Genomic DNA, 23,559 nt, shown 5'->3' with positions numbered 1-23,559 from the left:
AAGAGTTCTGTCAAATCATTCTGGCTAGAATGCTGGGTTTTGTTCTTTTGGTATTTTTTTTAATGAAACACACAGAGTAAAGGTACACCTGTTTTCTATGCATATTTGACAGAGGTTCTTTAGAACTTAACTAAAAGCAGAACAGAACAAATAATGTCTGTGATGGATATCACAAGTATTATCAGCATAATACTTTGGTTTGTTGCAAAGGCCATATAAGAGATTGGTATTTTCAGACACCTATTGCAATAGGGGCACTTAGACTCATTTTCACTTTTATCGGCAGTTCATAAATACTGATCATTATAAATCTATATCTTAATCATCAAGTTGGCTGATTTTTACCTTAGGGCAGATTTCCTGGAGAGTGTCAGGCAGCCCATTCTGCATATGGGGCTGTGCAAAGGCTGGGTGCAGTGTTGCCTTTGGTACTGCTTTGCCTGTCGCCTGGGTTATACTGTGGAGTCCTCGAGAACTTTCCCTGCAGGGCTTTGGGGTCCACACAAAACTCCAAAAGTATTTACAGAATGGCTGTGGCACATGCAGAATTTGATTCTGAATCTGCTGACTAGCTGTAAGGACACTGGGGATGTCTCAGCCATTGCAAAGAATGGAAGAATAGTGCTGGAGTTCATGGGCTCAGGCTCTCTAGTGAAGCACAGGACATGAAATGAAGCCAGTACTGCTTCAGTTTTCCCTGACAACAAGTTGCAACCAGAGCTGCTACCACTTTGTAAAAGTACTGGACCATTTTGGCTTGCATTAGACAGGAGCAGTCAGTGTTAGGTTTCTCGGTGCTTCCCTGCATAGAGTATCTTGTTAGGGTTGAGTTTTCTGCAGTGTTGAACTGTTTCACGTAGGGGGAAAAATGTTTTGTCTGTTCCTGTCTGTGTGGTATTTTGCGTATGTGAGTGGGTAAACATGCTACAACTTTATGATAGAGTAGCTGAAAGTTTTTATTTTGAATATTTGATTAGCTTGGAATTGTTTGAAATTTTTTAGGTTCTGATTATGAACTGTAGTTCCAGGTGGTTCTGATAATAGCCACAGTAGGCTGTGATTTCAGATTCTTATCATTTTGCTGAAGCAAAATTACTTTGAGACAGCATGAGGATGAAATTTAGCAATTGCTTCACTGTTTCCTTCTGTGAGCCAGTAATACTGAAGTAATTGAAACATTCATTTTGTTATAAATTAGATGGAAACCCATGATCTTGTCAGATATTTGCTGGTAGATACCTGTTTGTGTTTCATGCTAGGAGTGGTTGAGAGAAGAACAAGTTACCGATTCGCTGTTACTATGTTGTGCTTGGGTAAATGTCGCTCTAGTACAAAATATTGTTGCAGATACAATAACTTGTGATTTTATTATATTCAACATTGTGGTTTTGCCTTCAGCTGTGGGAACTTAAGAACTGTTGGTGTCATCAAGATTTTCACCTAAACTAGTAGCTTGCTTTTTAGCAGAGTTCTATGATTGATTATGGTGAGAAGAATGGAGTGTTAAGAATGTTCATATATGAGTACATACCCAGAGCTTGCTGTATCCTGTACATATATGTGTTTAGGGTTTGGTTTTGTTGCTATTGCTCCTTGCATTTTTGTTTCAGATAATAACATTTTTTTTAAGTTTGTGGCTTGGTTTATTATTACTGCATTGATATTTAGGGGGCAGTATAGTGGTATGTTCCTGTACGTATTCTTTTGTCAGGCCAGGTATCTTAACTCATAATAACATTATGTATAAAGCAAAAGTTTGAAGTGTAACTGATATTCTTCATGTGTTAAGGCAACGCACACTTTATCCACAGTTCTGATGTTCAGTGCAAACATTTATACAGTTACTTTGTAGTGACTTATACTGCATGCTTCATTTTTAAATAGAAAACATTAATATTTCACATCTTCCTGGCTCTCATTATATCTCTGTATATTTTTATTGCAGCCATTGCAGTGATGGAGTAATGAATTGTGATAACAACATAATAGGTGAGTGAAGAGAGAGGTAAAAGATACTTCAAGTCCAATGAATACATATTCTCCAATCCCTGTGGAACCTCTTGCCTGTAGTAGAAGATTGTGCAATTGTACAAATTAATAACTTCCAGGAGAGGATCCATAATTTAGAAATTATATGGTTGTGTATTTGAAAGCAAGGCTGGTGCAAAGCAGCAGTATAACTGTTCAAAATACTGTTAAATCTGAGCAACTTTTTTCCCCAGTGCTTTAAAATATTTTTTTTTTAGATTGCTAATGCAGATAAGCTTAGCTGCATGATAAACAGCAGACTTTCGGTAGGGTAAACAAAAATTTGCTTTGCCCCATAAAACATGAGTGTAGGAATTGAATACTGGCATTAATTTTTTACAAATATGTTTTCTTTCTCTCCACAAACTCTGAGTAACAGAACTATGAAAAAAAATATTTATTTTGTCATACTTTGCAATACAATGTAACAAGTGCTTTTTCTATTACAGTATATTTCATATATCATTAAGTATTATGGTCCATACTCGTGTTATGACGTGTGTTTTATTTCACTGGGAATAACGTTTATTTATTTGAGGTTTCCATTCTGGAATTGCCAACTCTTTGACCAGAAATTCCCCATGCACTTGAAGGTGGTGGTTTTACCAATTTTACAATTTTCCAGGACCTCTCTCCTTAACAAATAATTAAGTAAGCAAAACCCCAGCAACCAACCAAAATCAATTTAAAACGCTGAGACTACTTCTGGCATTTTTGTTTTGTGTACACAGTATGTTCAGTGCAGCCCTAAAGCAATTTTGCAAGAGAGTTGTTTTATTCATGGTCAGTGCTCCAGCATGGAAAGTCATATCTAGTTCTCAGATTCTTTGTATCTTTTTCTTTCTGTTGAAATATGTTTCTCTGTTCGTAGTACTTTGCATGTCTGGACTGATTCCTAACTAACCATTTAGAAAGTCATGTCCCTTACTAAAGGAATATATTAATTTCAGTATTATGTATGAGACTTATAGATGTTCTATGAAGTTAACTATGTTTAGGAATGAGAGGCAATTGGATGTTTAGTAGTATTACTGGATACAAAATTTCGACTATGAAGATCAATGTGTTTGTCAATTTTTCCCCCAGCACACAACTGCCCAGTTGGACAGATTTATATTAACTGCACAAGTAATCCACAAGTTGATCCTGAACTCAGCAGAGAGAGAACTTGTGAAAATCAGCTGCTAAATCTCACTTTCTCAGCACACCTTCCTTGTGTGTCAGGTTGTGTCTGCCCACCAGGGTGAGTATGTGCATCTTTTGGTGCACAAAAATAAATTACAACCTTCAGTAGCGATTGAGTAATTAAATCTGCTGAGGTTTTCTGCTCAGCAGAATTCTGCTTGGAGAAGGTTAATTGTCAAAGGGCGAGCATCCAACTTGTGACGGCTTACACCTCGATTTTGTCAGTTGAAGTCATAATAAATGCTAAACCAAGAGGCAAGTGGAGCCAAAGGTCTAATACCTCACAATAATAAAGCCAAAATAGCAAAATGTGATTCAATCCCTGTAGTGCAGCAGAACTGGGTTTATCTACATATTTTTTTCAGTTATCTAAGCTCTTATTTGATTATTTTGCTGAGGGAAACGTGTTTCTTCATTTATAGGCATAATTTTCAATATTCTCTCCCTCAAAAGGATCTTTAAAGCTTTGGGAATTTATGTTGATAATGTGCAGATGAACTTCTATTGTGTTTTGAAATCAAGCACTGTATTGTTGAGAGATTTTTGAGTATAAAAATAACAGTGTGTTTAAGTTATGCTGTTTTTGATGGGGTTTAGTTTCTTGAGCACATAACTTGAAGGTTTTGAATATTATCACTTTAAAATTATTGTTTATACCTTGTGAGCCACCTCAAAACAAAGAGTAGAATCCAGAGCCTCACTTTATCTGGGTTGAAATAGCTCAGTTGAAGTCTGTGGACTCATACTGATTGATGTGTAGATATTTCTATGTCATGATAAAAGGTTGCTACGCAGAATTCTGGGGTTTTACCTAATCATTCAGAAACATGAAATGTCAAATGGTTCACATGAAATGGAACCTGTAATTAATCCAAGTCACAATATGGTACCGTGGTGAAAAAGTGCAGTGCTGAGGTAGGTTTTGAAATTACCTGGAGGTGAGTATTTTCAGAATCACAAAAACTCACCTCCTAGACCTGGCAGATACCCTTCAAAACCAGTGGTTACCTTCAGCAGCACTATATGGCTGGCAACTCAGATCATATAAACTTCTTATTCTCTGCTATTCTGCTGTGCGTAACCCACGAGGTTGTGAACTTCTCTGCTGCTTCCTGGTGTAAGTTAGTTCTGGAATTTAAACAATTAAAATTATTTTTAGTGTTGGAAGGCTCACTGTCAAGTGTTAGTGATCCCAAAGCTCTGGTAGTATGGCTGTTTATTTAAAGGAGTCAGAGTTTTATGATTTCCTAGGAACAAAAATAGAAAATTAAAAAGTTTCTTTACTTTGGCAAACTGAATTCTGTTCTCCCAAGGCTGTACGCTGCCTGTAAAGATACTCACATAAACTTTTTTTGGGTTTTTTGGGGGGGAGTGGGGAAACACAAGGAGAGGTTTGTTTGGTTTTCAGGATTTTATCCTCAATTGTTAAGGTAGAACTAGGAAACAGTGTTAGGAGCCTAGGATTTGAATTAGAGTTTTAACTAGAATCTGTACTGAAGAAGTAGAAATGACAAAGTTATTTGCAAGCTTGTCAAAACTGATATCTTAAATATTCAGCTCTAGTGGTCTGATATTGCTGGTATGTTTTATGTTTTTATTTGAGATTGCTTTAGGAAAAATTGAGATGGTCCCGAAGGTGCGTGTTTTTAGGTGTGCTTTTGGAAACATGAGAGACTTCTGCTATGCCTTAACTGTGCAGGTTTTTTATTTAGACAATGAATCCTAATGGTTTAGGAATTTTAATAATAGTTGCTTTTGGATAGAATCTGTTAGAACTGAATAGCCCTAACATTTTAAGTCAGTCAGTGAATTCATACTCCAATGATACTGCATGCTCCATACTGCAGATTGACCACGTTTGAGTCAGAGCAATACAGTAAGGTGTAAATCTAAATTGTTGGAAGAGAAAGATAGATGAAATACCATTGCCTTCACACAGTACCTTATCCAGTGTTGATAACAGTTCAAGGAGTGCAGAGTTCAAATGCACTGTGAATTTGTGCAACTTTAAAATCACCTTTCTAGGCAATCAGTTCTTGCTGGTGAAATATAAAACTGAGGTGACACTGTCCACTTCAAAAGGGTGAAACAGCCACAGAATTTCTTTGATCTTAACGTTAGTTTTTTACCTGAAATAATTAATCCTATTCCTTTATTAATGCTTTTGCTCCTTTTTGAGATCTTGTATCTGTTTATCTTGATTCATTACCTGTAAGCTAAACAGACTTAAGTAGTAATGAAATCAGTTTAATGTACTTGATTAGGTAAACTAATGAAATCAGTGAAATAAAGTGAATATGTCACAGTTAAGAAACCTGTATTGGAAACTACATTTTTTCATGAGGAAGGACCTTTCTGATCTATTGAATGGGCTGATTATTCTTCAGTGATACCATGGAAGGTACTTAACACAGAGAAGGAAAGAACCTCTTTTTACAGCAAAGGTGTTAGGATTTCAAGACAATATTTTTATTTTGCAGACTTATTTTTCTAGTGTCTGGAGTCTGAAATATTCCTTCAAATACTTCACTATTTCTAGCATTCCTTCTTTCTTGTGCTCAGAATACATTCTAATGGTCCTTGCATAAAGTGGAGATTAAATTTAAAATAAGTAGATCACAGGGAAAAGTAGCAGTTGTCTCCAAATGTGCTTCATTTGTCCTTCTTTTTAATCTGTAGTGAGTAAATCAGATGCAACTAACCGTGCTTAAGTAAATATTTAAATTCACAGGAGATCATTCTATGGGTTACAGTTCTTATGGTATAAAAATTACGATTATACACTTTCCCTCTGTTTTAGAAGTTGTTGAGGTTACTTTCTAATGTTGGTCTACCCTGCACTGTTTGACATATTTGATGATTTTTAAGATTTTGTTTTTTCTTACTGTTTTTCATCTGTCACTATTTAGATGGAAATTTCCTATATTTCTGTGCTGCATTTCAGAAAAAGAATTAATACTCTGTTTACAGCACAGTTCATAATCTTTCAAGTTCAATATTTGAGTTACATTTTCTGCTTCTGGGTTGCTATGACTCAAGTGATTTTGCCCTCCTTAACTATACACAATGTGTATGATTTGACATGAAGACAGGATCTATAATAAGACTGAAGAAGAAACAAAGAGCAAAGACAGAGTGAAAAAAAAAAGAGGAAAAACAGTAGTATCTTCCTATATTTCTGCATACTATGTGATGTTTACCACAAATGGATGTATGCTGGTTGGTGCCTTTCCTTTTCCATGGTCTCCAGTCAGATCAATAATGATCTCTGAGACAGCCAGCTTCTGTGCATTGTTCCTTATAGCCTGCTCTTAGTGTTGCTGCCATGAAAAACAGTTATTTTCCTGAAGGAATTACTTGTGTTTTCTCACTTACCCCATTGACATCATTTTACCCTCTGACTGAAGCATGAATTGGATTTAACTGATCTATACTTCATAAAGCGTACAGTGTAAAATCTGCACTGTAGATACAAGGTGTATAGTTTTGTGTGGGTATTATAACAGCTGGAGTCAATGACCTTAGAGATCTTTTCTAACCTAAATGATTCTATGACTCTAAGAGCAGCCCTGTAGGCTTTTTGAGGACAGATGCTTTTATTTGAATTGTTTTGTGATATACATTAGTATATATTTTAGATCATGTTATCCATACACATTTCCATTAACTGAAATATTTAGTAATTTCCATTTATATTTTACATTAATGCTACCTTGTTGGAAAAAACAAGAGGCCCTAAATATGAATAATAAATAAGAATTCTGAGAATTATGTCAATAACTTGCACTACAAATTGTCTCAGATGCGCAGTAGTGTTTTCAATTACTTCTGTTGCATCTACCTAATAGATCTTCCTTATTTTCTCCCTTTTGTGGTTCTATCCCCTCTATAAGCTATGTCAGTTAAACCATCTGCTATACAATTAACCTAAAAAGAGGAGTCTCTGCTAACTTCTCAGTATTTTGGAACAAAGGAAATTGTTGTTGTGATTAACTTCATTTGAACTTTAACTTATAACCAACTTCTCTTCCTAATCATAGTTATAAAGCTGGCTGTAATTTTCTCCTTGTTTCAGTGACTTTTTTCCCCCCTCAATGTTAGTAGTGCAAGACAATAAAAAATGGATTCTCAGCTGACTACTAGTAGTGATTATCTGTCACTTAATTTCTCACAGCTCAGCAACATCCAATACCCAACTGGATATTTTATGGAGTGTCAACAGACTGTCCTTACAAAGAAAGCAACATCATTACCAATTATTCATTGCAATTACTAAGAACAGATATTTTGGGATCACAGTTCAAAGTATGAAAGGAACACTTACATACTATTTTGAAATACTGTGCTCCATTTTTCCAAGTATGTATATTTATTTATATGGTCTGTGAACCTGCTTGAACCTCAAGAATACCAGACAGAATTGCTGTATCAAAGTTTTCTTTTTTTCCTCTCTACTATATCCTCTACTATATCACTTATACTGTGTGAGCCACACAGCCTTTTTAAGCAACATCTCTGAAAACTTTTTTTCTTATGTAAATTTTGGAAAAACAAAACCAATCCCTCTATCCCTGCCCTCTCCCAGAAAAACATTTCATTTTACCAACTTTACACCCATGGATTTCTGCAGATGTGGCTTGTGGTTGACAGTTCACGAAATGGAAAAGTTAACAGGGATTTTTATTTTCTTGATACCAAACTGTATGCAATTTATGCAGTGTTTTCTTTCCAAACAGTTCGGTGTTGGCACACTGAGTTATAGTTATTAAGACTGAAATCTGTGGGACCAAGTTTTGATTCTAGTGTTCCAGTATCTGCCTCAGTTTCTCTTCTGAATTAGTGGTGTGGAGTTACAAGGCAACAGTCTCTGGTGTGGTGGGACAACACTCCACCTCTGCAGACAACTGTGATCACTTATGACAGAGAATGTTATCTTTTGTGCTGAAACTGGACTCTACTAAATTTGGGGCAATTTAACATAATAAGAATTTTTGTCTTTTTTTCATCACTTATTGCTCTCATAAAACAAAACTATGAAAAGGTAGTAAATTCAAGGCTGTGGTATCCTGTAATTGCAATGAAGTTTTGTAACTAAGGCATATCATGCCAGGTTTTCTTTCCAAACATCTCTAAATTGTCACAGTATTTCTGTGGTGGTGTACTGTATCAAATAACACATAAGGAGCTTAAATACATTCTTGAAAGGTTTTCTCAAAAAAACCTCAACTCATCACTTTCTAATTTTCACAAAGGAAACAATGAATTTTGTCATCTTATAAACATGCCAATGGACAAACAAACCTAGTAATGGAGGAAGAATGCAGTTGAGTTTCAAATATTTTAGAAAACTATCTTTATTGAAGTAATTATGTTGACTGTGTTATGTCTTAAAATATGTCTCTGTAGATGAAATCAAAGTCCTGTGCTTTTATATCTTTTTTCAAAAGGCCTACTCCTCCTCAGTTTAAACTCAGAATTTACTGTTTTTAGTATAAAATAAAAAATGTGTTCTGTTCTTACCTCTCTTCTGGATGACCCTGTTGTTGCTATTGGGCTAAGTATTTTTAATACTTTGCTTCATCTGGTTTAGGCAGTGTTTTGGAGAGGTCTGTCAGGAAGAGTTAATGTTTTCCAGGCAAATCCCTCCATGGATACCATCACAGCTATGCACTCCACTATTTCCTCAGGAAAATACAATTCTGTTACAAGGACTACATCAACATTCCTGTATTTGGGTGCTTCAGTGTTCACACTGAATCTTATGCTGTTTTCCATTTCTGATGGCTGTACAGTCACAGGATGCTAAAGGTGCTGGATTGGAGCTCATTTCCAAAGAATACACCTATTGCAGTGCCATCACAAGACAACCCAGTTCTTTTCCATCCTCTCCTTCTCGCCGGACTTGCAGCTTTCTTTGATACATTTCAGTGTTCCTTATTTCCTCTTTCAATACTTCCAAAACCCTCTTGGTTGCTTACTTTCTGGTTTACACTGTCTGCAAACAAATCTCTAGGGTTTTTTTCTATACTTGTATTCAATTAATGGTGAAACTTCACCAGCATAATTTAGATTCTTGAGCACCTTTTCGTATTACTGTCTGTCTTCTGACTTGTTTTTAAGAGAAGCATTGAACTCTGTCACTTGGTTTGAAAGGAATACTTCTGTTACCTTTGTAGTTACTTTATGAAATTATTTTTATTACAAAAATGTGTTATTTATCTAAACTTGTTAATTAAATCAGAAAAATGTTATACTAAAATACCATTAGTGTGTTTAACTTCTTGTGAGTTTCTTTGAGAGGAGTTGAGGATTTTGAATCAGTCAAGCCATCTTTTTGGGGTTTGTTTTGTTTAATTTTTAATTTCCACTAAAATTTAAGCAGATACTTGGTCTAATTGTAAAAAAAAAAAGAAAAAAAAAGAAAAAAAAAAGAGGTGGTGTCATTTCCTGTCAGTGATGATCAAGTCCATTGTCCCACCACCTCTGGTTAAATAATCTTTGTTGAAAACTGCTTCAGCTATACAACTGAATTCTGTCATCTGACACATAAGTTACCATCTTCTTTTACTGTGGATTCAGAATTTGGAGTCAAGGAATATACTTTGATCTGTATCTGCAAATATACATTGATTTCCCCCGGAAGCATAATTAATAAAAATATGTTCATGTCCCCCCCAGAGTATGCAATTCTTTTCAGAAGAACTGGTGCTGACAGAGTAGGAAAAGCTTGTAGTATCCTCTTGGCCATTCACAAACAGCAATTTTTGGTATCTCCATTTCCCCTGGAGTCCTGCATTACATGATTTTTAGCACTGAATTGTACCCACAGCGTTCTTGAAGGCAATTAGGATGAAACACAGGATGTTGCATTGAAACCCATACCCACGTTTTATGCAGCTCTAAGTATAACATAATTTTGGTGTGTGATGGCAGAAACTTCTTTCTGTTTGAGGATACTTTAGAGGAAGCACAGGCAATGGATGAGCCAAATTTCAGGTGCCTGTGTGGGAAAGGTTGCAGAATATGGGAAGCTGGATGAATCCCTGTCATCTACTTCTTGCTCTTGTTTTTCTTACTCTCACATACCTTTGGTCTTTAAGCTGCTACTACCATTTCTGTTTAGGGCCTGCTCTGCTTAGCACCAGTGTGGTGTCAATGGTACAGTTGATTGCAGGAGAGTTTCCCAATCCAGGACAAAGCTGCACAAGTGCAGTGTCAGTTAAAGCATCAAAATCAGTCATTAACAGTGAAGGATATAGCAAGGATACTAAAAGCCTTCCAAGCATTCTACAAAATTACTTAATATTTTGGTATAATAAGCTAGGAGAAAGGGGAAGAAGAGGTGGACTATAAAGAGCTCCCTAACAAGAAAGAAAACACTCAACTGGATTATAGTAACTCTCCCTGTCTAGACAGTGAGGGAACAACAATTAAGCCATTGGGTGCTACAATAATGTTCTTAACATCTGCTTTTCTTTCAAAATTTGTTCATCTTTTTTTCTGGTTAGGCAAGTCAGGGGTGGTGTTGGAATTCTGGTATTAGAAATGCTACCTGTTGCTTATTTCATTCTTTTTTACTTCTCTTAAACTCTTATTATAGACGTTTGTAGGAAGATTTGTGAAACCATCAGAGAGCAAATTTGTTGTTGGGGCAAAAGTATTCATGGCTGCAAGAATCAGTTGACAGTAGGCTGTTGCCTGAGAGAGGGGAGGGAGCTTGTGCAATACATAACCTGTTGAAAACTGCTCTGCTGGAAGCTGGGAGAGAGTTATTTTTTTGTGTTTTGGTCCAGAACTCTGTGCTTTGCAGAAACAAAGAAGGGTTTGGTGAGTCACAGGTGACATGTTGCTTCTAATGATGCCAGTAATTATTTCCAAGACTATTTACATATCTTTGTGTGAGTGAAGAAAGCTACAGGTAACAATGAGATAATAATGGAAGTGAACATTCAGCGTGGTGAAGTGTGATAGCTGTGTGTCTTTGCAGTAAGTATAACCATCGAGAAAAATTTCGAATACTTCAAAGAGGAGCTGTGCAAGGCATCTCTGTAGGGTATTTTTTGTGAATTCTTAGATCACTGAAATCTATCCATTTGCTTGGCTTTACAAGAGAGAAAGCTGTTGTCACATCTTTTTTTTTTAATCCAGTGTAATAACATGAGGGAAAAACTGCATTTAGTGTTACCTTGTCAGTGTGATCTCTTTGTGTCTGAATGTGGCCTGTTCAGTTCTGGGGAGCTTTTCGGTCTCACAGTTGATTGTCTCCAAGTGACAAAATACTTGAAATAAATATGGGTTACAATTTACATACCCTGGAGGAAAAGAACAATTTTTAAGTTTAATCGGGGAGGGGGTTTATGATGTTCTGTGTGTTCCCATTAAGAAGCACTACAGAGTTGTAAATTTCTGTCTGATAAATAAGACACTGAAGAGGAGTCGAAGTCATAGTATCCAAAATACCAGTTCGTTAATATGAGTAAGTAAAATGTTCCGTGATAAGTGCCGTGATGAAGTCTTTCCTTTTAGATACCAGGGAAACAAAACAGTATCGTCATCCTGTTTGGCACACATGTGCCTCACACCTATGATTTCTTGCCCAAACTACAGTGCTACACGTCAGAAACACCAAATCTGTGTTCTTAAGAAAACTGTTAGGAACACAGGCAAACCTGTATAAAACTTACATTACTATAGAAATGCACTGGAATTCTAAGCACACCTTGAAAAAAAAAAAAATCTTATGAGCCCAACAGTACTGTTTTCAGGGACTGTTCATTTCTCAATACAAATACATTTCAGATGTTAGAAACAAGGATAATCATAGATTGCACAGTGCCTGTAAGGAATCCTTTTACTATGTCACTGGCATGTTAGTTGTTCCAGCTGATTATGTTATATCAAGCGGGATCGTGTGTAGGATCAAAACAAGCTGGAGCCACAGCAGTTGGAGTGAAAGATGCTGCTGCAGCTTATCAAGGATTTGTTTCACAACTGTCATTTGGCAGATTGATTTAACAGATGTTCTTCTATTGGTTATTGAACCTTTAGGTCCTATATTAGTATCTTTTTGCCTATTCAGTAGCATTACAATATTTTTTTTTTTTTAATAGAAGAAACACAACTTTCTTGGCTTCAGTGAAAATATAGTTTTTTAATAAAATAATTCAATACTTCTGGTGTATTTCCTGATATTTATTTGTAGAATCCACTTGAGGTCTCTCTTCAACTTCATGCTCTCATATTTCAGATTTTCTGGGTATTATTAAGAGCTACAAACATTTTACTTTAAAATTTAGACCAGTTGCTTTATTTAGTCTTGCTGGGCAAGAATTCCTCTGTTCTTTCTCTAGTAAAGCAATCTTTTTAACAGTTGTGGGTTGTTTTTTGTTTTTTTTTAAATCTGTTACTCTAGGAGTTGTGATTATAAGCAAAAATTTATAGCATGTCTTGAACTGTAAATAGCTGTGCATATAGTTATCTATGTTCAATGAAAATCTCCCTTAAAGACTAGGAGGATATTTATGCCAATAAAATGAAGTATATTTGTAATTGCTTCCATGAAGGTGCCTGTCATACAGAAATACGTACTCAATTTCATGCAACCAGGCTAACTCTTTTGATATTGATTGAATTATTCACAGAGCAAGAGGTGTAACTACAGCTACAGGAAAACTCTGCAGCAAATTAAAACCCTTTAAATTCGATAGAGAAAAGCAAAGAACTGGAAGAAATCCTCATTTAAAAATTGTTAGACTAAATAAGCCACTAATTTTTGATAGTAAGAGCATATACCACTAGAACAAAGGGCCATGCTGGCTCCCATATCTCATGAGTGATTTCTTGGCTTAAGTTAAATACAAGTTAATTGACTGATTTACAGGAAATTTGGAGAAATTTAGAGGATTTCTAGAAATTCTTAGTTTCCCTGAACTTAAAATTTTTATTAGTGAATCAGTCTTCACAGGATTAGTAATTGAAGTGCTAGTGCCCAAAGTCCTGGTACTTAGTAAAGATAACATATTCAGGTACCTGTGAAAGGAATGTATCAAATTACTCATACATAATTAGTAATAAAATTGTGCCTTTTCAATTTCAGAAGTTTTAAAATATTATTTGCTTTTCGCTATTAATAATGCTAGTGATTTTAAAGTTTAGGAGAATACTGTTGTATCTAGATAGCATCTATACTGCTGCTGAACTTGCATTTTTGTTCTTTTTTTGACAGTCTTGTTAAACATGGGGAAGTGTGCTTGGATGCAGATGAATGTCCATGTTCATGGAAAGGAAAGGAATATTTTCCAGGTGACAAAGTAATTTCTTCCTGTCATACCTGGTAAGCAGAGGTCTCTTTAAGTGATTATTTCATTTTAGTTATTTATTTGTAGATTGATTTTTCCTTCATGTGTTTTAATCATAAATTTCACAGCAGATTATGGTAAATCATTTACTTTGATTTTGTATTTACATTTCTTCAAAGAGGTATTAAAATGACGTTGGCTTAGGGTTTGTTGTTTCAAAGAGCTTTTACATAACAAAATAATAACTATTTGGGATTTTCTTCTCTTTTAAAAAAAGCTCGATTTAGAAAAAACTGTGGGTTTTTTTGTTGTCTAGGTCATCTAAACTAATATTCAATGGCTAGTGTTCCTAAAGTAGAGGAAAAGTACTTATATAACACCTTAGTGACATTGTTAGAGCTTCTTATTTATTCATTTTCTCATTTAGCATTGAATCTGAGCAGTCTAACAACCAAAATATAACCCTGTAGCCATAAGTATACACCCACTACAATGATAATTTAAGGAGAGTACTGAGCAACATCATGTACTGAGCATGGTAGCAGATAAATTGATTGCTAACTTTCCATATGTGGATAACTGATGAATCAATTGGCTTTAAAAGGAGGTGTTCCAATAGGCAAGGTTTGATAGGATCACTCAAATACATGCAGAAACCTATTCCTTTTACTATCCAGTGTTGTAAATGCAGCATATAGGTACAGCTGTGTTACCCTGTGAAGTTTTCTTGAGCACTCAGTAGAATGTGTTACATTACCATTTTAATAAGCTTTACAAGAGTGTGACAATATTCCACATCTGCATGATCCTGAAACATACTTTTTTCTTGATGGTCCCCATCTGTTTTCTTCTCTGACCGCAGCTGAATGTTGCAAGCTGGCACTGAGCAGTGCTATTTGTCTTACCAGAGCCCCAGAAAATTCAGCTGTCAAGCACGGAGATACTGAGGTAGTGGTGTAGCCTCCAGATTCTCTGCAGAGCAGTTCCTTCCTTTTGTCCCCTTCTTGTAGCTCACCAGGAACATGTAACTGGGGTCACCTGGTGAACTGCTGCTCCTGGCCTGCACAACTTAGTGTAACCTGGCACAGTGAAGGCTTCTCCAGTCAGCACTAGTCACTACCTTGTCTGGATGTCGTTGCCCCCTCCAGCCTTGTGCTGACTGCGTACCTCTGCCTCTCGTCAGGTCCTCAGTATCTGCTCTAGAAGAGATTTGTAGCCCTTTGGTCGACTGGTGAAGCGACTTACAAGCCATCTCCACTGGGCAGGCAGGTAAAGCGACCGGGTTATTCACCCCCTTATTTCCAAAGGCCTCTCCATTTGGACCTGGTGTGGGATTGCTTGCATCAGAAAGAGTTTATTAGATCCTATTTAATCTGTATGAGACTTCACCAAAGGCAGCTGCAGTGCAGGCAGAAAGACACTGGATATTTTGCTTTCTCTCTTTTTTTTTTTTCTCAGGCCAGGCTAATTACTTCACGTACAGATCTTTAAGGCTGTCGTGGTTTTTCTAGTCTTCCATGTCCAGAAGCAAAGACAGATTAAGTGATAATAGCTTTTTGGCAATCAGTTGTCTGCTGACAGATGGGAGTCTGCAACAAACTCTGCTTCATACAAAACATATGAAGTCTTTGAGTCTGCTGTATGTATATGCAGGGGTGTATCTGATATGTCAAAGGAAATGTTCAAAGCATGAGAATACTTCCGTGCAAACAAACCCACTTAGGCACTCATAGCAGTTATAATTTGGTGTTTTTTAGTACAGAGAATCAGTGTACGTTGATGTTAAATATAATCTTACTCACATAAGATGTAGTATTAAAAACAACTATTAGTCTGATTTATCTATTGAACAGTAAAATGGCAAATAAAATAATTTCCTAAGTTGGCAAAACTACCAGTGAAGTGCCAGGAACTTTCAACTCAAGCTCTGGGATCTTACTGAACTGTGGTTCTAGGTTTTCCGATTTTTGGGTTTTGTGCAAGTGCCTGAAATTTTTAGCTTGTGCTGTCAAGGTTCTAACACAAAGGGTTCTGATGCTGAGGGTATGACAGCATTTTGGTGCTGTGCTGTGCAAGGTAAGATGGGTGGTGCAGTGCTGGTTTGCTGTCATATCTTGAGACCATTGAGCAACTGCTGGTTAGTGTCTGTGGGCTGCTGAATTGGGCCTTCTGTTCTTAAACAAATACTTCTTGGAAATATGTTTTTTTAAAAAGCTCGTTGAAGTTTGGAAGATGCTGATAGTTCTGCTTTTCCGAGTGGGGCTCTCTAGATTCTGATAACTAAATGTTAGTTCACTTAGTATGAAACAAACCTGGTGCAGCGGACTTTGAAGACATTGTGTACCTCTTAATCCCTCCCTTCTGACTGTAAACATGTTAAGACTCCTGAAAAAAGGAAAGTATGAAAAGGAGCTCCCTACTCTTTACATGTTAAGAAATGTTTCTGCGTGAGTCCTTAACAGATCAGCATGTGGAGGAGGATTTGAATAAGCCAAGAGTAAAATTAAAATCTAATGTCTCACAGAGAACATGAGAAGCACCACTTAGTCTTTCAGTCCAAATATAATTCCTTCCATCTGCCCCTCTCTTGATCAACTTGATTAGGTTCCTGCCTTAGGTGCTGCCTAGGGTTAGCTGGACGAGCCCTGCTGCTGTCTCCTTGTGCTTTGGTACAGCAAACACTTCATATATCATACTTTTAACTTCTTTTAGCCGTGTGCTTAGTGTATTTATATATGTACCTATACAAAACGCAAGTGCTGGTGCCAAATCAATGACGGGATAAGCAGAGTCTTCAAAAGTCTGGACAAAGATTTCATGTTGGTGCAAGTTACCTGATAAGGGAACAGGAGGAAGATGATATTAGTATTTGGAGCTGCCTAGATTTTCTAGATATTTGCTGCTCTTTTGAAAACAGTGGTGTTCTGACTCTGTGATAGCAATATAAACAGAAAAGGAAAAATTATAATGACAAAATGTTATGCTGCGAAAAAACTTCATACTGCTTGGTGCTTCAGTATATGAGATGCCAAATGTTAGCAATTTATCCATTATTTCTGTAAGTCAGATTAATACATTAGGTGTAAAATATGAAATATTCATTTAATGAGGAAATTAGAAATCAATTTTTTTTGAGAAGTAAACTTAGGTACCATAATTACATCACATGCTGTATTTAGTTTAACCTGTATTTATAAATATACCTGTAGTAAAACTGTATCGAGGCACCAGCTCTGCTGTCTTTATCAAGAGAAGTTTTTTAAGTATCCAGTTCATTTAAAAACATAAAAATAACATTTTAAAGATTACTTGTGGATACAGGAAATAAAATTATATCCACTTATAAAACTTAAGTAGTTTCTGAAAATGTAATTTAGATTGCAAGAGGGTGATGCAGAAAGAGGTATAATATCCAATGCTGCAAAGCCTCTTACAAAGCAAAGGGAATTCAGGAAAGTCTGAACAATCACTTATATGTGTGATGAAAGCCCTTTGATGCTTAAGGTGACCATAGACAGAACTTGAACTATTCTGGAAGCCCCTAAGATGTTAGTCTAGGGTTTGGGGGTGACAATATGTAGACATCAGGAAAAAAAATAAATCCAACAGCCCAAAACATGGTTCTTTCAAGGAATCTAAACAACAAAATAATACTACTGAAATGTTTCCTCTGTAATTCTGTGAAATTCTCATTCAAGAAGAGAATGCATAAAGACTGGAGTAAGAGGACATGTTATTTTTTGATTCTAAGATTCAAGTTGTATAGAAAAAAATGTTCAGTGAAAAGCTGAAAAAGAAAGCTTTGTCCTTGTGGCATGTTATTGATGTGCCAGTAGAGAATGAATTGTATTACTTTGGATGATATTTTTTTTTCTTGTTTTGATGTCTGTATTTTCTGGAGCCTATAAATTCTAGCAGAATAAGAAGCATAGACAGTATGAGTTCAATATGTACATTTTTTTTCCAGAGAATCAATTTATGTATGCTACTTTTGGACAAGATTTCAAAATGCTTCTGTCCACACTCATCACACTTGCATGGCTTTTATTTTTTTGCTTCTCAGTGTAATAGCTGTAATAATTTTTCTGGGCTTGCAGCTGATATTACCGTTATTGGTCATACATTTTTCAGCATTTGCCAGCACGGATCATTTCAGTGCACCTTCCATCCTTGCCCATCGATGTGTACTGCGTATGGGGACCGGCATTACAGAACGTTTGATGGACTAACTTTTGACTTTGTTGGAACTTGTAAGGTTTACCTAGTTAAGGTGAGATTTTTTTTTTTTGTAAAGCCTCTCTAAAACTGGATTTAAAACTATCTCTTAAAATCTACTATTCTACTTATTTCCTGTCTGTACATTCTGTTGAGTCCTACATACTGTTTTTTCATTTTTGATGTTGTCTAGAATTTGAATCATACATAGTATAATAAATATACACTGAGGTTTCTGCTAATCGAACTTTGTATACATACATATTTATATTAGTATATTTAAAAGTTGTCATTCCTTTTTTTTTTTTCAGGGTACTTCTTCAACCAGTCTTTCTGTTATTATAGAGAATATTGACTGCTTTAGTACTGGAATCATTTGCAGAAAAAACATTTTCATTAATGTTGGAAAATCTTTTTTAGTATTTGATGATGAGACAGGAAATCCAGTAAGTTTGGGTTTTTACCACTGATCAAAAAGTAGCGTATGTACTTCTATGGGTGTTTCTTCCTTTCATTACCAAAAACTTACTGTGCCACTTTCGTAGCAAAGGTGTAAATACCTTTACTGTGAATGCTGATCATATCTGTATTGTTCAATGGAAATATTAAAATCTTGTCTGTATTTGACAAAAGTGTTAGTTGGGATATTGTAGCTCTTTTGTTTAGACTTGATTCCTGTTTAATATCTTAGAAAAAATCCAGATGTTTTGAAGTCAGTGGGAATTTTGTTTTAAAGTCCACTAGAACTAAGAGTTTAGTCTGCTCTGGAACGTATAAGAGGAATATTTCTATACAGTTAAAAAAACTCCCAAATTACAGCCCCTGGTATACTCTATAGCCTGAATGTAATTTTTATTTTGGCCAAACTGCAAATTGTATTGCTGTACATATTTAGTATTTCTAGTAATTTTAGTATAAATGGTACTCTTTACAATTTATAGACTGACTATTTAAAGGAAGTTGAATCCCTCTGTTTGAGATATTGTGTAGTTAAACCAGACATCTTAGTCCAGATTCCATAAATTGGAATCTGATTGTTATTGGATGAAGAGAAGAAAGCTTTATGTACACAAGATTGTAATCTATGGACATATTTGGACAGCTCCTTATTTCAGGATGTTGTTCCATGCGTCTTTATTACCTATCCATAGCAGAAAAAAAGGCAGGTGGCTGAGATGGAATTAGGTATAGTTGAGGGGAAAATCATAATCAGGAACCTTAAAACTACTCTTATACCTCCCAGATGAACCATTAACATTTTAACCTTCACTCTGATTACCGTTACCCATCCTGTAAATTTGATAATCAACTTTTAAAATAGGAAGTTATAAAAATACAGTACAGTTCACAATCAAAGTCCAGACCCCTTTTGCTTGAGCATTTGTCCCTGTGTGGCCCTCTGTCTGCTTTTGAACTTACATCTGAGAACCAGGTAGTTCATTTTATTTGACATTTCATTTCCTGTGAAGTGAATGAAGACATTGCTTCCATTATAAGCTCCCTTGTTTTATTTTGAACAGAGCTTATCTAGTTACATAGACCACGTACAAAAAATGCAGTTATGGAAAGCTGGATTTTTCACCGTTGTTCATTTTCCTGATGAACATATCACCATTCTTTGGGATCAGAGAACAACAGTTCATGTCCAGATGGGTCATCAGTGGCAGGTAGGTGAAAGTCAATGCTCTTATTGCCATTTCTTCGAGGTGTTTATGTAAATCTCATTAAATAAGACTTATCATTATGCAGAGAATAGACAATGTGTCAGAAATCAAGGAGAGAAACATTCAAACTACCTTGTCAATTACAATATTTATTCTCATTGATCTTTTTTTTTTTTTTTTTAGTTACTCTTTACTGTGTAGCTGCTGTAACAACAGAAACAAATACCTTTGGGGAAAAATTCTCCTTCAGTACTCGTTAAATTCTCCTTCAGTTCTCGTTCCTTACATGACTGGAGTAGGTGTTATTTTGCTGAAGCAAAAGAAAAGCACGTAACTGGCTAACAGCTCACTTCTCTGAACAAAAAATCAGCTCCTTTCTCAAAGGCTTGGGGATACATAGTTGAAAGGGAATAATACTGGCATTGTCAAAATAAAATGTTCTCCATAGCTTTATTATCATGAAAAACTGAATTGTTTTGGGTGAAATTTAACTAAAGAAGGATCAAAACCTGACAAATTTATAATTAAGTAACTGAAAACAAAAGTTTTGAAAGTTGTTATGGGTGGTAGCATTTTGTCACGTGAAAATGTTTTTATATATGTATATATGTGTGTGTGTATTTTTTTTTTTCCCAGGGTGAATTGACTGGATTATGTGGAAATTTTGATTTGAAGACAGTAAATGAATTGAGGACTCCAGATAATTTTGAATTAACAAACTCTCAGGAGTTTGGAAACAGCTGGACAGCTGTAGAGGTACATAGTAAATAGAATGTGTTTGCTTGTAGATTTTTTTGCTGTTATGTCATATAATTTATCTAGAATGAAATCAGAACTTCATTCCTGGAAGTATCAGTCAGGTAACAATGCAAATGACAATATCAGGGGTTCTTACAGATGCCATAATCTGTTAAGGAAAAGAAAATAATCACCTTTTTTTGCCTTCACAGTGCAATAGTGTAGAGAAAGAAGCTGTACAATATTGTGAACATTTTTTGAATACATTTGAACAGTAAAGTGGTAATTTTTTTGCTTAATAGAAGAGTTGTGGGTTCACTTTAGACTGTGTTGGCAGTTTAGCTGATCTTTCATAGCTGGGAAATATTTAACTGTGCAGACCTAACAATGGAAAGAAACAAATTCTTTCCCTACGCTGTAAAGTTAAAAACGGAACTTTTTTTTTTTTAGTCACGTGTCTAGTGGTGTTCACAGAAATGTCCCTTCCTAGTAGTTAGAGTAAAAATATCTAATTTCTGGCACTTCTAATGTGCATTGTCCAAGTGACCCTTGTTATTTATGTAAGTGAGACTGTTCAGGTGTAAGGACTGCAGGTTGGGACTGCCTGGCAGCTCTGCTTAGACCTACATGTACATGTGTGTTTTTCTGCTGCTTTCAGATAAATAAAATGTTTTTTCAGCTTGTGTAATTTTCCTTTTCTTCAGATTAGCATCACCTTTTAATTCTCTATCTTTGTCCTGCTTTAGTTTCATAAACAATACATTTGTTTCATGGTTTACATCTCTTAAAAAAAAAAAAGCCGCAGAACTATGCTTTGCAAGTTCAAACACAAAGTGGTTATGAAAAATGTTTCTCACCTTAATTTCGCTTTCTGGTTAAGTGTGTTGACAGCTCTGACATTCGAAATCCATGCAGTTTGAATCCCCTTAGAGAGCCATTTGCCAAGAAGGAATGTGGAATATTATTAAGTGAAGCATTTGAAGCTTGCCATCCAGTGGTGAGTTGTGGTCATGTATAGAAACAAGTGAAGGTGAATATATCAATAGAGAAAAATGTTACTTTTAAACTTGAAGCACTTCAAATCTTCATCTTGTCTCCCATTTCATAGTAATTTTGAGTAGCAGAAGAGAACACAAAGAAGGTCTAACCCATACCTGTACTGATTCTAAAATGTGAATGTTAAACTGGACTGTCTGCACTTAGCTGATGTAAGCAGGAAGTGACTTTGGCACCAGTTTCGTCTTCTACAATATGGGTAGTCCTAGTAGTCTCCTTTGTAATTAATGCAGACAAAAATACACCCATTTTGAGGTGTTTTTTTTTATTACGAGCATTATTTTCCTTATTTTCCTCAGATGTATTATATAGCACACACATTTTTCATGCATATGTAAATAAATTAACATTTAGGTAGGCAATATCAGATGTGAAGAACTCACTCCTAGAAAAAAAAAAGGGCATATATCTTCTCACTCAGGCAACCACCTAAGGCAGTAAATGAACCACTCGACATGTTGTGGTGGTCAGTCATCTCAGGTTCAGTTGGAGCATGGAGGAGAAGCTCTTTTCCAGTGGTAGGTCTTACATGGAAAATTACACATCCCAAGCTGTTCAGGTGTTGAGACTGTGTGCATGGCTTAAAAGCTTGAAAATACTGTAAGGGCAAAATGACAAATTCTCTTGTGAAATTGTCTGATAATATGAATAGAATGAACCACTCTCACATGAGTTGTCCATCTACTGTATTATTTCTTACATTTTATGTGTATCTAACTTTCTCAATGCTTCTGAGGTTTATTAATTTGTGATCAGCTTAGAAAATCTGTTATTTTGTACGTTTCTCTGTAGTTTGTTAGGGCTTAAATATTAAAAACCATACAAAACACAAACTCACATCAACATCTTAGCATGCCTGTTCTTAATGGGTTATTGATTTAATTCTGTTATTAAGTGCTGGACAGGATGATGTGTTCTAATAAACCTTTTTTCTTGTCTTTCAGGAAGCACTTAAAGTAAAATGTTTATTGCTTCAAAGTTTGATATATTAACTTCTGAAAGAGTCATAGCTTTGTATCAAGGTGTTGGTTGGCAGTGTCTGTATGAGTATTTTTGATAAGTGATATTTTCGTTTCCAGATTGACGTCACCTGGTTTTATTCCAACTGCTTGACAGATACCTGTGGTTGTAACCAAGGAGGTGACTGTGAGTGTTTCTGTACAAGTGTATCAGCATATGCCCATCAGTGCTGCCAGCATGGAGTTGCAGTGGACTGGAGGTCCCCTAGAGTGTGTCGTAAGTTTACTTAAACCAGCATTGCCCGTGGCTGCTACTGCCTGCATGCATGAGAGACAGACCTGAAAAATCAATCACATCAGGGTACCTGGGCCATGAATTCAATGACTAAGCCACACTGGTAGGAAGATGAGTTGGTGCCTCTCACTCTGATTTCCTTTTGGTGGATTATGTTCTTCTCACTGTATTTGTGAGCAGTACTTTTCTATTTTTAATTCTTTGCCCTATGATGTGAAAGGAAAAGTAATGGAAAGTCTATATTAGGGTACAGCATGCGTCCCCCAAACCAAAGGGACAAAGTTAACAGCTCAAGCAATTTCTGTTTTCAGGAGGACTTTACTTCTCATTAAGGTCTAGGAAATACAGCTGCCTTACTAGAGCCCCCAGATCAAGTGTGAAATATAAAGGTTTTCTGAAGAAAAACAGTAGGTTTTAAGCATTACCTTAGTATCCTTATCCAACAATTCTTAGAAGTTGTAAAACAATCTAAGACCTTTATCTATATAGTGGAAATGCCTAATATGAGACAGTCATTTCTCCAAAGATGTGATAAAAAAGGGCAGGATATAAAGAATGGGAGGAAACAAGCAGTTTTCTAACTTTGCAGTTGCACAGAGAGAGTATGCCGCTTGCTCAGAGTCGCACAGCAAATTGGCCACAGAGTGAACGGATTACTGTTAAATTTTGATAGAAAAGGTTTGTGTGTTTCAGTGAGAGCATGGAAAAACAACGCAGCTCAGTCTTAGCCACTAGAGGTCACAAAAAGATAACTGTATGTATGTGAGCTTAGTATTTCCTGCTAGGAAGCAATGCTTTCTTTAAATCAGTGTAGTTTAAATTAGTATTTTACTTAAAGCAATGAAGTAAATATTTGGTAACAATTTTTTAATAAATGATCTAATTTGGTCAAGCTTTTGGCTTACATCTTAATTGTAAAGGGCAATAGAAAACCAGTTTATCTGCGGAATGCCTGTTAACTGCATTTATTTTCTTTTTTTTAGCATATGATTGTGAATATTTCAACAAAGGTAAGTCCTAAAGGAGTTGATAAAATGTCACTAGAATCTTTGACTTCTTTATATTAATCTTAGAACTTTGTATAAAAATAATTGCAAATTATTTTTGTGAAATAATAACTT

The 23,559-nt window shown here is 35.8% G+C and overlaps 1 protein-coding gene across 1 annotated transcript in view; it reads left to right on the top strand.

The window, feature by feature from the left end:
* The window catches only part of OTOG (otogelin), a 101,383-nt gene that overhangs the window by 31,295 nt on the left and 46,529 nt on the right, over positions 1–23,559 (top strand). The window contains exons 22-31 of the mRNA XM_039382475.1: positions 1,946–1,989; positions 3,115–3,271; positions 13,439–13,546; positions 17,643–17,781; positions 18,038–18,172; positions 19,247–19,393; positions 20,027–20,146; positions 21,009–21,125; positions 22,264–22,420; positions 23,422–23,448. Coding sequence (XP_039238409.1) covers positions 1,946–1,989; positions 3,115–3,271; positions 13,439–13,546; positions 17,643–17,781; positions 18,038–18,172; positions 19,247–19,393; positions 20,027–20,146; positions 21,009–21,125; positions 22,264–22,420; positions 23,422–23,448 — 1,151 coding nt within the window. The remainder of the gene's footprint in view (positions 1–1,945; positions 1,990–3,114; positions 3,272–13,438; positions 13,547–17,642; positions 17,782–18,037; positions 18,173–19,246; positions 19,394–20,026; positions 20,147–21,008; positions 21,126–22,263; positions 22,421–23,421; positions 23,449–23,559) is intronic.

Source organism: Pipra filicauda, unplaced genomic scaffold, assembly GCF_003945595.2.
Source record: "Pipra filicauda isolate LSUMZ 115617 unplaced genomic scaffold, ASM394559v2 scaffold26_size5592650_pilon, whole genome shotgun sequence".
NCBI lineage: Eukaryota > Metazoa > Chordata > Aves > Passeriformes > Pipridae > Pipra > Pipra filicauda.
The sequence above is the reverse complement of the archived record's forward strand: the minus strand, read 5'-3'. Positions and strand labels throughout refer to the sequence as shown.